We start from the raw sequence: 11,873 nt of genomic DNA, 5'->3' as shown, positions 1-11,873 counted from the left end.
CCCTCCTTTAGCCTATGGACTCCTCAGATTCGCTTTTTCCTTTACCAGACCCTTCTTTGGATGGTCACTTATTTTATGAGGTTCTAATCACCACCCACTGAGCACATTATCCCTGCAGATCCCCTGACATCTTCTGGAAGCTCCAGATTCTGCTCCAGGCTAACATCAGCCATCTGCCCCAATTCAGAGTGCGCAGTCCCATTCAGATCAGTCCAAGACCAGTTGTCTATTTGAGCATGTGCTGCCATAAAGGGAGTTCTTGGCCCAGCCCTTGGTTCCTCAGGGACCACCCTGGGACTTTCAGCCTGTGTCCTTCACTCCATGAAGTACCCCAGAAAACAGAAGAGCAGGCAGCAACCCTTTGGCTGTATTCCTGATAGCACATTTGGAAGAGGTGTCCAGGCTTCTGGGTTTGCCCTTAGCAGCCCCTTTTGTTTCTGTGGTGCTAGCAGGGATGCCAGCTGTGACACAGGGCTGCACAGTGCCTGCTGCTGCCTGCAGGGACAGAGATGCCACTGTAGGGACAACAGGACTGTCACCAAGGTACATGAGATCTCAGGGATTATCCAAACACAAGAAGAACAATGTGGAAGCCAAAAGAGAGCAGCAGTGAAAAGGCCACGTCCTGCTGCTGGCCATGGCCATGGCTCCAGGGAAGCAGCAGCCCCGACCCAAAGGCAGCAGAGAGGCAGAGCCCAGCGGGCAGTGAGGGGCAGCCCCGAGGGCCACCGGGACTGCTCCTCCATGTGGCAGCTGGGCTCTTGGCCCTGAGCCTCTCCTGCATGCTGGGCCTTCTTCCCCAGCTGCAGAGGAGATGGGAAGAGGTGGCAGCTGAGACCAATGTATTTCTGCTGGCATCTTTATTGTCTTTACACAGGAAGACTAGTTCTTTAGGTACATGAAATAAAATTAAAAAGAGAAAACAAAAAACTTAGTATATATTACACTAATAATAATATTTAAAACCAAATCAGATTTTGTTTTGTATTTTATATCAAAATATTCATTGAAAAAATACTGTTAAGACTATTAATGATGATTACATTATGAAACAAATAATAAGAATAAAAATTATATTACAATAAACACAAGGATGAAGGTATTATTGATGCTTAAGAAGCAAGTGAAGGAACAAGTATACATGCTTCTTCACTGCATCCTTCAGCTCCTTGTTCCTCATGCTGTAGATGAGGGGATTCACTATTGGAGGCACCACCGAATACAGAAATGTCACCACATGGTCCATGGATAGCAAGGTGATGGAGGGGGGCTTCAGGTAGGCAAACAAGCCAGTGCTAACAGTCAGAAAGACAACGGCCAGATGAGGGAGGCACGTGGAAAAGGCTTTGTGCCGGCCCTGCTGAGAGGGCATCCTCAGCACAGCCCTGAAGATCTGCACATAGGACACCACAATGAAAACAAAACAACCACATACTAAAGAAAGAGCAAACCCAAGAACCCCAACTTCCCTGAGGTAGGCATCTGAGCAGGACAGCTTGAGGATCTCAGGGATTTCACAGAAGAACTGGTCCACAGCATTGCCTTGGCAGAGGGGCAGGGAAAATGTATTGGCCGTGTGCAGGACAGCATTGAGAAAGCCACTGCCCCAGGCAGCTGCTGCCATCTGGGCACAGGCTCTGCTGCCCAGGAGGCTCCCATAGTGCAGGGGCTTGCAGATGGCAATGTAGCGGTCATAGGCCATGATAGTTAGAATTGAATACTCTGCTGAGATGAAGAATAAAAACAGAAAGACCTGTGCAGCACACCCTTGATAGGAGATGGCCCTGTTGTCCCAGAGGGAATTGGCCATGGCTTTGGGCAGAGTGGTGGAGATGGATCCCAGGTCGAGGAGGGCAAGGTTGAGGAGGAAGAAGTACATGGGGGTGTGGAGGTGGTGGTCGCAGGCTATGGCAGTGAGGATGAGGCCGTTGCCTAGGAGGGCAGCCAGGTAGATGCCCAGGAAGAGCCCGAAGTGCAGGACCTGCAGCTCCCGCGTGTCTGCGAATGCCAGCAGGAGGAACTCACTCACAGAGCTTTTGTTGGGCATTTGCTCCTCTGCTGGTAGATGTTGTTAAGGAAGAAAACACATCCAAAGTTAAGAGGAGTATCTTGCAGGAAAATTTATTTTATTCCTCACTGTGCCTCATATTGCCTTTCTTTCCATGAGGAGCTCTCTGCATGTCCCTGGCTCAAGCCCTGCTTTGTGCTGGCTGAGTGTCCTGTACACAGCAGCCACCTCTGTCCATCAGCCCTCGATGGGCCACCTCTGCTCCAGATCAGTAGTACATGGAGGATCCAACAGAACCCATGTGCTTGGAGGGTTCCTGGGAAGGGGCTCCCTCTGTTGAGTGAGGGGTGTTTGGCCATGTGACTCTTTGTGCATTTCTCCTTTTCACTACTCCCAGACTGGCAGGAGAGAACAGGGAGCATCTCCTCTTGCTTCACACTCCTTGCACAGCACTCCCTGTCAGAATCAGACACCACCAGCTGCCACGCTGGGCAAGGGAGAGAAGCAGGCATGGGCAGGCAGGGCGGACCCAACCCAGTGCAGAGGCTGCGGTGTCGGTGAGGTAGAGCCTGTCCTCACACCCCTGTGCCATGTGCCCTGCACAGACAGCTGAGGGTATAAAGCTCTGGAGGATGCCTTCTGCCACGGAGGAAGGTGGCAGGGGGGTGCAGCAAATGAGTCTCCTTACAGAGTTTTAGGGTTCAGACACCCCATCCAAATTTGGAAGGTGTTGGCAATGTTAAACATGTCCCATGGTTGGGTTATTGTGGGCGCAAACCTCAACCAGAGTTCACATCCAGGAGGGCTGCTCTGTCCATCCCCTGGTGCCCAGCTGCTGGCTGCTTGCAGCACTCAGCTGGGGGATGGCTGCACTCAGAGGTTGTGCTGAAAAATCACCTGCGCTTTGCTGGGAGAAGAGGGCACCATCTTCAAGTGCAGATGGAAATGTCTCCCTTTTAGCACAGCTGTGCAGAATTCAATGACAAGTACATGGCAAGGATGCTGATTCACTAGTGCAAATCAAGGGATCTCGGGTATAGCAGACTCTAAACTATGCTCTGCAGCAGCTCCCTCTCACTGCCTACCCATGTCCCTGCTGCCTGCAGCTGTCCCTCCCAGCAGCTGTTTCTCTGTCCCCACAGCTCCTCCCGTCCTTGCTCACAGACCCCATCCCACCGGCTGTGTGTCCAGCTCTGCCCTGCAGACACCTCCTGGGGATGGGGCCAGCTCTGAGGACATCTCCCTGTCTGCAGGTCCTAAAGAACAGCTCCAAAAAGCCCTGGTGCAGTCTGTAAGCAGAGAGAAGGGAAGGGATGTTCTCAGGTTCGTCACTAACCTGTTTACATCTCAATTCAATGCAATAGGAAACTCAGTCACCTGTGCAAATCCAACCACTCTGTTAACATACAGCCTGCCCAAAAATCAGAGCAAGAAAATCCAGGCGGAGAGTGCAGAAAGTGCCTTCTCTTTGCAGGCAGCCCCTGCCCTGCCCTTCCTCTGTCCAAGCCCCTGGGCTCCCCAGGCAGGCTGAGTGCTGAGCCTGGCAGGCGGCAGAGGCCCTGCCCCGGCACACAGCCCCTGGGGCACAGCAGGGACCCTGCTCTGCACCACAGCCCTGGGAACCCCTGCAGGTGCCCTGCAGCACCTTCTCCTTCACACTGCATAAGCCACTATTGACATCCTGGCAGCTCCTGGCCAGGCAGAGACGTCCTGGATTCAGGAGCTCCTTCCAGGAACCTCCCCTGCACTGTCCTGCAGCCAGAGACTTACTGTGTGCAGAGCTATGAAGGTTTCTCCTGCACTGAACTCTCCTCTGCCCACACCCTCCAGGCTGCCTGGAATCCCTTTCTGCCTGGGTGCCTGCGGTCAGAGCCCCCAGCCCTGCTGCGCTGTGCAGAGGAGCTGCTCCTGGGCAGAGCTGTCTCTCTGCACCAGGGCCCTCTTGCCAGGAGCTCTCTCTGTCCCAGGAGCCTGGCCCAGATCAGCAGCAGAGGCCCAGCCCAGGGCATTGTAATGACTCCTCTGGTGGCTTTGGTGATGAGCCCACGAACCTCAGACACTGAGAGACAATTGAAGAAATCTCTCAAGAAGTCCAAGTCAGATGCAAGTTTCCTGCAGTGTCCCCCTGAGGGCCAGCACTGACATAGCCTCCCTTGGAGCTCGTTAGAGCAGAACATTGGAGGCAGTGAGGGCAAGTAGACAAAGGCAATGTGAAGGTGACAGTGATGTGTAGACAAACTGGATGTGTTTCACCAAGCATAAGGGCCAGGCCTTGACCCCTGGCCCCTGGGAAGGGAGATCCTCTCCCTTCACACATTGCTCAGGGCTCTTCCTGTGGCAGTAGGAGATGGGGATGTGCATTGCCAAGTGCAGGACAACCCCTGCCTGATTCATGGCTGGGGGCAAGGATGCAATGAGATCCTGGCGCTTTAACGATAAGCTGTCTTCTCATAGGCCTCCATGGCAGAGACAACAGCCACAGCCACGGACAAAAAGACCTCGATCCTGTTGGGACTTTCAGCCTTGTCACAGCCCTTAATCCTTTCCACAGCAGCCTGTCCTAGGGACTCTCAGACATGCACCTCTTTTTCTGCTGGCTGAAGACCCTTCTGTGGGTGCTGTCTTACCAGATCTCAGCTGAGTCTGATAACTCAGATTTTCTTGGTGGCCATGCTCCTCGTAAGGCAGCTCTGCAGGAAGCTGGCCTGGTTCCTGCTGAGCAGGCACCACAGCTCGTATGGCATCCCTCGTCTTGCCCAGGCCCTCATCCTCCTGGGCACTGCTCACTCAGCAGGGTCCCAGTCTGCCCTGATGTGTGGGGTTCCTCTTCCTCTGGTGCAGGACTAGGCTCTTCTCCTTGTAAATGCCAAGACATTTATGTAGGCAAAATTCTGCAGTTTCTCAAGGTTCCCCCACACTGATGCTCCATTCTGTCACCTGTTAATATCTGCAGGCAGACAGTTCAACCTCTGTGTGATTCTGCTATCTGTGACAAGACAGCAACATCAGGAGTTGCAGGAAAGTTTGGATAATACAGGAGTAACCAGTTGAATGGAATTGCAGCACAGAGTCACAGAAGGGTAGGGGATGGAAGGCTGCCAGGTTCCACCTCTTCTGTGCTTCCTTCTCATGCATGCTGTCAGTTTGTCTGGAGCTGTGTCCTAAATGTTATGGGGCTGTGCAGGTCAAAATTAGAAAGGTCAAAGCCCATCTGGATCTCAATCCATCTATTACTGTCAAAAACAACAAAAACTGTTTATAAAAATACTTTAAAGAAAGGAGGATTAGGGAGAATCATCATCCTTTATTAGATGTCAGGGGAAACCTGGTGACAAGAGATGAGGTAAAGGCTGAGGTACTTAATGCCTTCTTTGCCTCTGTCTCTAGCAGCAAGACCAGTTGTTCCCGGGGACATTTCTTTGTCCTTACGGCCAGTGCCAACCTTCTAAGGTGACTGTGGGATTTTTTTCTCTTCTGCTCTTTCTTACTACAAAAGAAAGCTTCACCAGGGTGGAAACCAATCCTAAAGTAGGCATCCTAACACATCAGCCTTCTTGCAGCCTGTCAGCCAACCAGACAGAAGTCAACTCACCGGCATCTTCCAAGACATGGGCCTGCTGCTGGCCTTGCAGCTTCTTGGCTAGACACACCCAAGCCTTGTGCCTCCTGCTGTCCAGGATTGCTAGTCCACTCAAGCAGAAGCGACATGAAAACCCATATTCGATCCTTCTTTCTGTCTGGGTCCTCTTGGGTATGTAGGCAGAGGGGATCCCACAGTCAGCATGCCAACCAGGTGCGTGCTGCTGGCTTACCAGGGCCACTGGCAGATGTCAGTCAAAAAGTAGAGATCCCAGGGAGAAGTCAAGGGTGACCTGTCAGCTACTTACAGACAGAAGTGATCTCACAGTCCCTTTCTGTGACACGTTCCTGCTGGTTCCCTATCAACTGCAAAGAGAGAAGTGACTTCACAGTCCCTTCCACAGTCACATTCGTCCTGCTGGGGCAGGAGATTCTGAGGCAGAGCTGACCCCTTTCTAGTTCCCATGGGAGTAGGGCCCACCTTTGTGTGTTAGAGACTAAACAAACATTTAATGGGAAGGTTTGGTCTTTTTCTGTGGTTAGGGTATTGGCAAGCTCTCAAGTTCAGGTTCTTATTAGGTCTGCCAAGGACTTCTCTAGGGCTCAATATAGCATTTTTGGGAAGGGAAGGGATTAGGGTGCTCTTGTCCTCGTGGGGGACTTCAACTTCCCAGACATATCCTGGACATGCAATACAGCTCAGAGGAAGCAGTCTAGGAGGTTTCTGGAGAGCGTGGAAGATTTTTTTTCTGACATTTTCTGATGCAGCTGGTTAGTGAGCCTACCAGGGGAGGTGCCCCGCTGGACCTTCTCTTCACAAACAGAGGACTGGTGGGGGATGTGGTGGTCGGGAGCTGTCCTGGGCAGAGTGACCACGAAATGGTAGAATTCTCTATTCTTGGCGAAGCCAGGAAGGGGACCAGTAAAACTGCTGTCTTGGTCTTCCGGAGGGCTGACTTTCAGCTGTTCTGGACACTGGTTGGCCTAGTCCCTTGGGAGGCAGTTCTGAAGGGCAGAGGAGTCCAGGAAGTCTGGGTACTCCTCAAGAAGGAAATCTTAAAGGCTCAGGAGTGGTCTGTCCCCACGTGCCCAAAGACGAGCCAGCGCAGAAGACCGGCCTGGCCAAACAGAGAGTTGTGGCTAGAGCTTAGGAAAAAAAAGAGGGTTTATGATCTTTGGAAAAGAGGGCAGGCCACTCAGAAGGATTATAAGGATGTTGTAAGGATGTGTAGGGACAAAATTAGAAGGGCCAAAGATCATCTGGAGCTCAATCTGGCTACTACTGTTAAAGACAACAGAAAATGTTTTTATAAATACATTAACACAAAAAGGAGGACTAAGGAGAATCTCCATCATGTACTGGATGCCGGGGGAAACTTAGTTACAAGAGATGAGGAAAAGGCTGAGGTGCTTAATGTGTTCTTTGCATCAGTCTTTAGCGGCAAGACCAGTTGTTCTCTAGATACCCAGTACCCTGAGCTGGTAGAAGAGGATGGGGAGCAGGATGTGGCCCTCACAATCCATGAAGAAATGGTTGGCGACCTGCTACAGCACTTAGATGTACGCAAGTCAATGGGGCCGGATGGGATCCACCCAGGGGTACTGAGAGAACTGGTGAAAGAACTGGCCAAGGCACTTTCCATCATTTATCAGCAGTCCTGGCTATCAGGGGAGGTGCCAGTCGACTGGCAGCTAGCAAATGTGACTCCCATCTACAAGAAGGACTGGAAGGTAGACCTGGGAAGCTACAGGCCTGTTAGTTTGACCTCAGTGCCAGGGAATTTCATGGAGCAGATTATCTTGAGTGTCATCACGCGGCACTTGCAGGGCAAGCAGGCGATCAGGCCCAGTCAGCATGGGTTTATGAAAGGCAGGTCCTGCTTGACCTGATCTCCTTCTATGACAAAGTGACACGCTTAGTGGATGAGGGAAAGGCTGTGGATGTGGTCTACCTTGACTTCAGTAAGGCTTTTGACACCATTTCCCAGGGCATTCTCCTCAAGAAACTGGCTGTTCATGGCTTGGACTGGTGTACGTTTCATTGGGTTAGAAACTGGCTGGGTAGCTGGGTCCAAAGAGTCATGGTTAATGGAGTTAAATCCAGGTGGAGGCCAGTCACTAGTGGAGTCCCCCAAGGCTCAGTACTAGGGCCAGTTCTCTTTAATATCTTTATCAATGATCTGGATGACGGGATCGAGTGCACCCTCAGTAAGTTTACAGACGACACCAAGTTAGGTGTGTGTGTCGATCTGCTCGAGGGAAGGAAGGCTCTGCAGGAGGATCTGGATAGGCTGGACAGATGGGCTGAGGTCAACTGTATGAAGTTCAACAAGGCCAAGTGCTGGGTCCTGCACCTGGGGCACAACAACCCCAAGCAGCGCTACAGGCAGGGAGATGAGTGGTTGGAAAGCTGCCTGGCAGAGAAGAACCTGGGAGTTTTGGTTGATAGTCGGCTGAATATGAGCAAGCAGTGTGCTCAGGTGGCCAAGAAGGCCAACAGCATCCTGGCTTGCATAAGAAACAGTGTGGCCAGCAGCACTATGGAAATGATTGTCCCCCTATACTCGGCTCTGGTGAGGCCGCACCTCGAGTACTGTATTCAGTTTTGGGCCCCTCACTACAGGAAGGACATTGAGGTGCTCGAGCGTGTCCAGAGAAGGGCAACGAAGCTGGTGAGGGGTCTGGAGAACAAGTCTTACGAGGAGCAGCTGAGGGAGCTGGGGTTGTTCAGTCTGGAGAAGAGGAGGCTCAGGGGCGACCTTATCGCACTCTACAGGTACCTTAAAGGAGGCTGTAGCGAGGTGGGGCTTGGTCTATTCTCCCATGTGCCTGGTGATTGGATGAGGGGAATGGGCTAAAGTTGCACCAGGGGAGGTTTAGGTTGGATGTTAGGAAGAACTTCTTTACTGAAAGGGTTGTTAGGCATTGGAATAGGCTGCCCAGGGAAGTGGTTGAGTCACCATCCCCGGAGGTCTTTACAAGATGTTTAGATGTTGAGCTTAGTGATATGGTTTAGTGGAGGACTTGTTAGTGTTAGGTCAGAGGTTAGACTGGGTGATCTTGGAGGTCTCTTCCAACCTAGATGATTCTGTGATTCAGTAAATAAATAAATAAATAAATAACTATATCCCCATACGTCTGCTCTACAATTGGATGAACTGGGAGTAAAATTGGGGAAATCTCTTGGATATCAGGAGTGAAATGAATTTGAGATTACCCCATGTTCCTACCTGTCACGTTAAGGGGCGTAGCCGATTAACCGTTACGGGTCTGGTCGGATTCAGGTTACTGAACTATCACAATCACAGATTCACCGATAATGCATTAACCGATACGGGTCTGGTCGGATTCAGAGCACTGAACTACCATGGCCACAGATTCACCAATAATGTATAACCGCTCTTACTCTAGTCACGTTCAATGAGAACTATCACGGCTAGGAACAATGAAGTTAAGTGCAATTTATTACAGCAAAAGGTAAACAGGTTTGTTGGATTGCTGGCGATAATTTACTGTCTGCAAAAGCAAGCTAGCACGCATGAAATACAAAGGTGCACAGCCTGGAAATTAACACATTAAAAGGCACAAAGACTCTATAGAGATTTCTAAGTTTCTGCAGAGACACACAGTATAACCAAGTGTTCAAATCTCACCCAAATGTGTCCCAATGGAGATGGGGGGGGGGAAGAGAGGCTCAGCCCATCGACTGATCCCAGAAGTCAGAAGGTATCCTTTGTGATGGTATCTTCCCTGACATCCCCTCTCTCATAAGCCAATTTATATTATTTTTATCTTTTAGGTGGAACTTGAGTGACTCTAGTCAAGCATATCTTGGTTATGATTGGTAAAAAGTTTTCTTGCTTTCATTTAAAGGTATACACTCCGAGAAATTCAGAGCGCATGCTCAGTGAGGGGTGGTCATGCCTTGGAGGTGGATAGCTTTTGGGATGGAGGTGTGTTTTGGTATTATAATGATATTATAATGAGCAAAAGATCACTAGAGTACAGAATTTTATCAAAAACATGACAGGTCGTTGGCTCAGGGTAGTAAAAAGTGCGGCTTATCAGTCTCAGTGTGCACAAGAACAATCAAGTCCCCACGTGGTCACAGAGCCTAGCCGCAGTGTCTCCACTCCACTCTACGCTACATACTGTTCCTTAGAGTCAGCACACCAGGTTCCCCTGGTACGATAGCATCTAAGGTTAGAAGCCTAGGGAACACTTAAGTAGTGCAGCTATACTCCACCCTGAAAGCTTCTTCAATGCTGTACATTTTCTTTAAAATGTGAATATTAGTTTAATTTTCCTAGTCACTTTAGTCAATTACTCCACAGGAGGTTAAGAATAACATCATTTAAATCAAAGCCTCAGCTTGGGGAAAATAAGTTATAAAGACAAATAACAAAGGTTGTTAACAACAAAAACAACAACAAAAACAAAACGATTTTTTTTCTTTTAATATAAACTGAGAACTGAAGAGCACATTACTGATTTTGAAAAGCATGTATCCAAAGAGTTTCCTCACTGCATCCTTGAGATCCTGGTTCTTCATGCTGTAGTTGAGGGGGTTCACTGCTGGAGGCACCACCAAATACAGAAATGACACCACCAGTTCTAGGGATGAGGAAGAGATGGAGGGGGGCTTCAGGTAGGCAAACATGCCAGTGCTGATAAACAGAAAGACCACAACAAGGTGAGGGAGGCAAGTGGAAAAGGCTTTGTGCCGGCCCTGCTCAGAGGGCATCCTCAGCACAGTCCTGAAGATCTGCACATAGGACATCACAATGAAAACAAAACAACCAAATAAAAAAGAAACCGTAAACACCAGTGCCCCAGCTTCCCTGAAGTAGGCATCTGAGCAGGAGAGCTTCAGGATCTGGGGGATTTCACAGAAGAACTGGTCCACAGCATTGCCTTGGCAGAGGGGCAGGGAAAATGTGTTGGCCGTGTGCAGGACAGCATTGAGAAAGCCACTGCCCCAGGCAGCTGCTGCCATCTTGGCACAAGCTCTGGTACCGAGGAGGCTCCCATAGTGCAGGGGCTTGCAGATGGCAATGTAGCAGTCATAAGCCATGACGGTGAGAAGGGAAAACTCAGATTCAAACAATAATGCAAAGAGAAAGAGTTGGGCAACACATTCTGCTTAGGAGATGGCATTGTTGTCCCAGAGGGCACTGGCCATGGCTTTGGGCAGAGTGGTGGAAATGCAGCCCAGGTCGAGGAGGGCAAGGTTGAGGAGGAAGAAGTACATGGGGGTGTGGAGGTGGTGGTCGCAGGCTACGGCGGTGAGGATGAGGCCGTTGCCCAGGAGGGCAGCCAGGTAGATGCCCAGGAAGAGCCCGAAGTGCAAGAGCTGCAGCTCCCGCGTGTCTGCGAATGCCAGCAGGAGGAACTCGCTCACAGAGGTGATGTTAGGCATTTGCTGGTTTTAGTCATTTAGTCCTGCCCAAGGAGGAAAAAGCACTGCTAAGTTACAGCAGACTTATCTGAGAAGCTATTACAGATTTAGTGAGAAAAAATCATTCTACTTTTTCAACTTAAACCCCCAGAATGATTGTTCCCTTCCAGGCAGATTTTTGGTAGGTCCCTTTCAGAAGTTCTGGTTCATGCTGCCTGAGGGTATCCCTGGGAGAAGGGGACTCTTCTGTAGGCAACAGAGCAGTCAGTTCTGCCCTATAGCAAGAGGTAAAGAGGAACATAGGGTAACCTCACATAAAATTTAGTGATGATATCAAAGAGCTTTATCCCTTTGTTGCTCACAGCTCAACCAATTGCCGAGCATGACTTATCTTTTTTTTTTCTTTTTTTTTTCTTTTTTTTTTTTTGGTATTTTTTATTCTTGATACCCCCACAACACTTAAGGTCTTTTTCTAAGGCAGAAATCCTGGGCATTTCTGCTGCACACCAAGTGAAATCCTGTGGATCATCAGAGGCAAAGGGACAGTCCCTTTAGTGCAGCATGTCCTTCAGAGAGGACAGCCAGTCTGTCCATCAGTGCTGGAGTCAGCTGCGCTGTGCTGGCATCTCTTTGAGCTGTAGGAGAATTGCACTCAGAGTTTCACTTGAGAAGAACCTGAACACTGCTGGGAGAAGAGGAATCCAGGCTCAAAGTGCACATCTCCAGACCCCTCACCCTGACCCCATACTCCCCTTCCCCCAAGCACACTGAGGGCTCACTCCATGTGCATGTGAAACCCCCATCCCCAGCCAGCCTGGAAACAAGAACAGCAGCAGCAGAGCCAGGTGGAGAAGCCAGGAGGAATGCCAGCGTGCTGCTGCCAGGGGA

At 50.1% G+C, this 11,873-nt stretch overlaps 1 protein-coding gene across 1 annotated transcript; it reads right to left on the bottom strand.

Moving 5' to 3' along the window:
- Positions 1 to 1,102: 1,102 nt before the first annotated feature.
- Positions 1,103 to 10,661, bottom strand: LOC136787420 (olfactory receptor 14C36-like). Its single transcript, XM_066984615.1, has 4 exons — positions 10,604 to 10,661; positions 10,076 to 10,201; positions 1,633 to 1,725; positions 1,103 to 1,542 (listed from the first exon to the last, which is right to left on the bottom strand). The coding sequence occupies exons 1-4, from the start codon at positions 10,659 to 10,661 to the stop codon at positions 1,103 to 1,105; spliced, it is 717 nt and encodes a 238-aa protein (XP_066840716.1).
- Between the last annotated feature and the right edge of the window lie 1,212 nt (positions 10,662 to 11,873).

Source organism: Anser cygnoides, chromosome 29 (genome assembly GCF_040182565.1).
Source record: "Anser cygnoides isolate HZ-2024a breed goose chromosome 29, Taihu_goose_T2T_genome, whole genome shotgun sequence".
NCBI classification, from domain to species: Eukaryota; Metazoa; Chordata; class Aves; order Anseriformes; family Anatidae; genus Anser; species Anser cygnoides.
The sequence above is the reverse complement of the archived record's forward strand: the minus strand, read 5'-3'. Positions and strand labels throughout refer to the sequence as shown.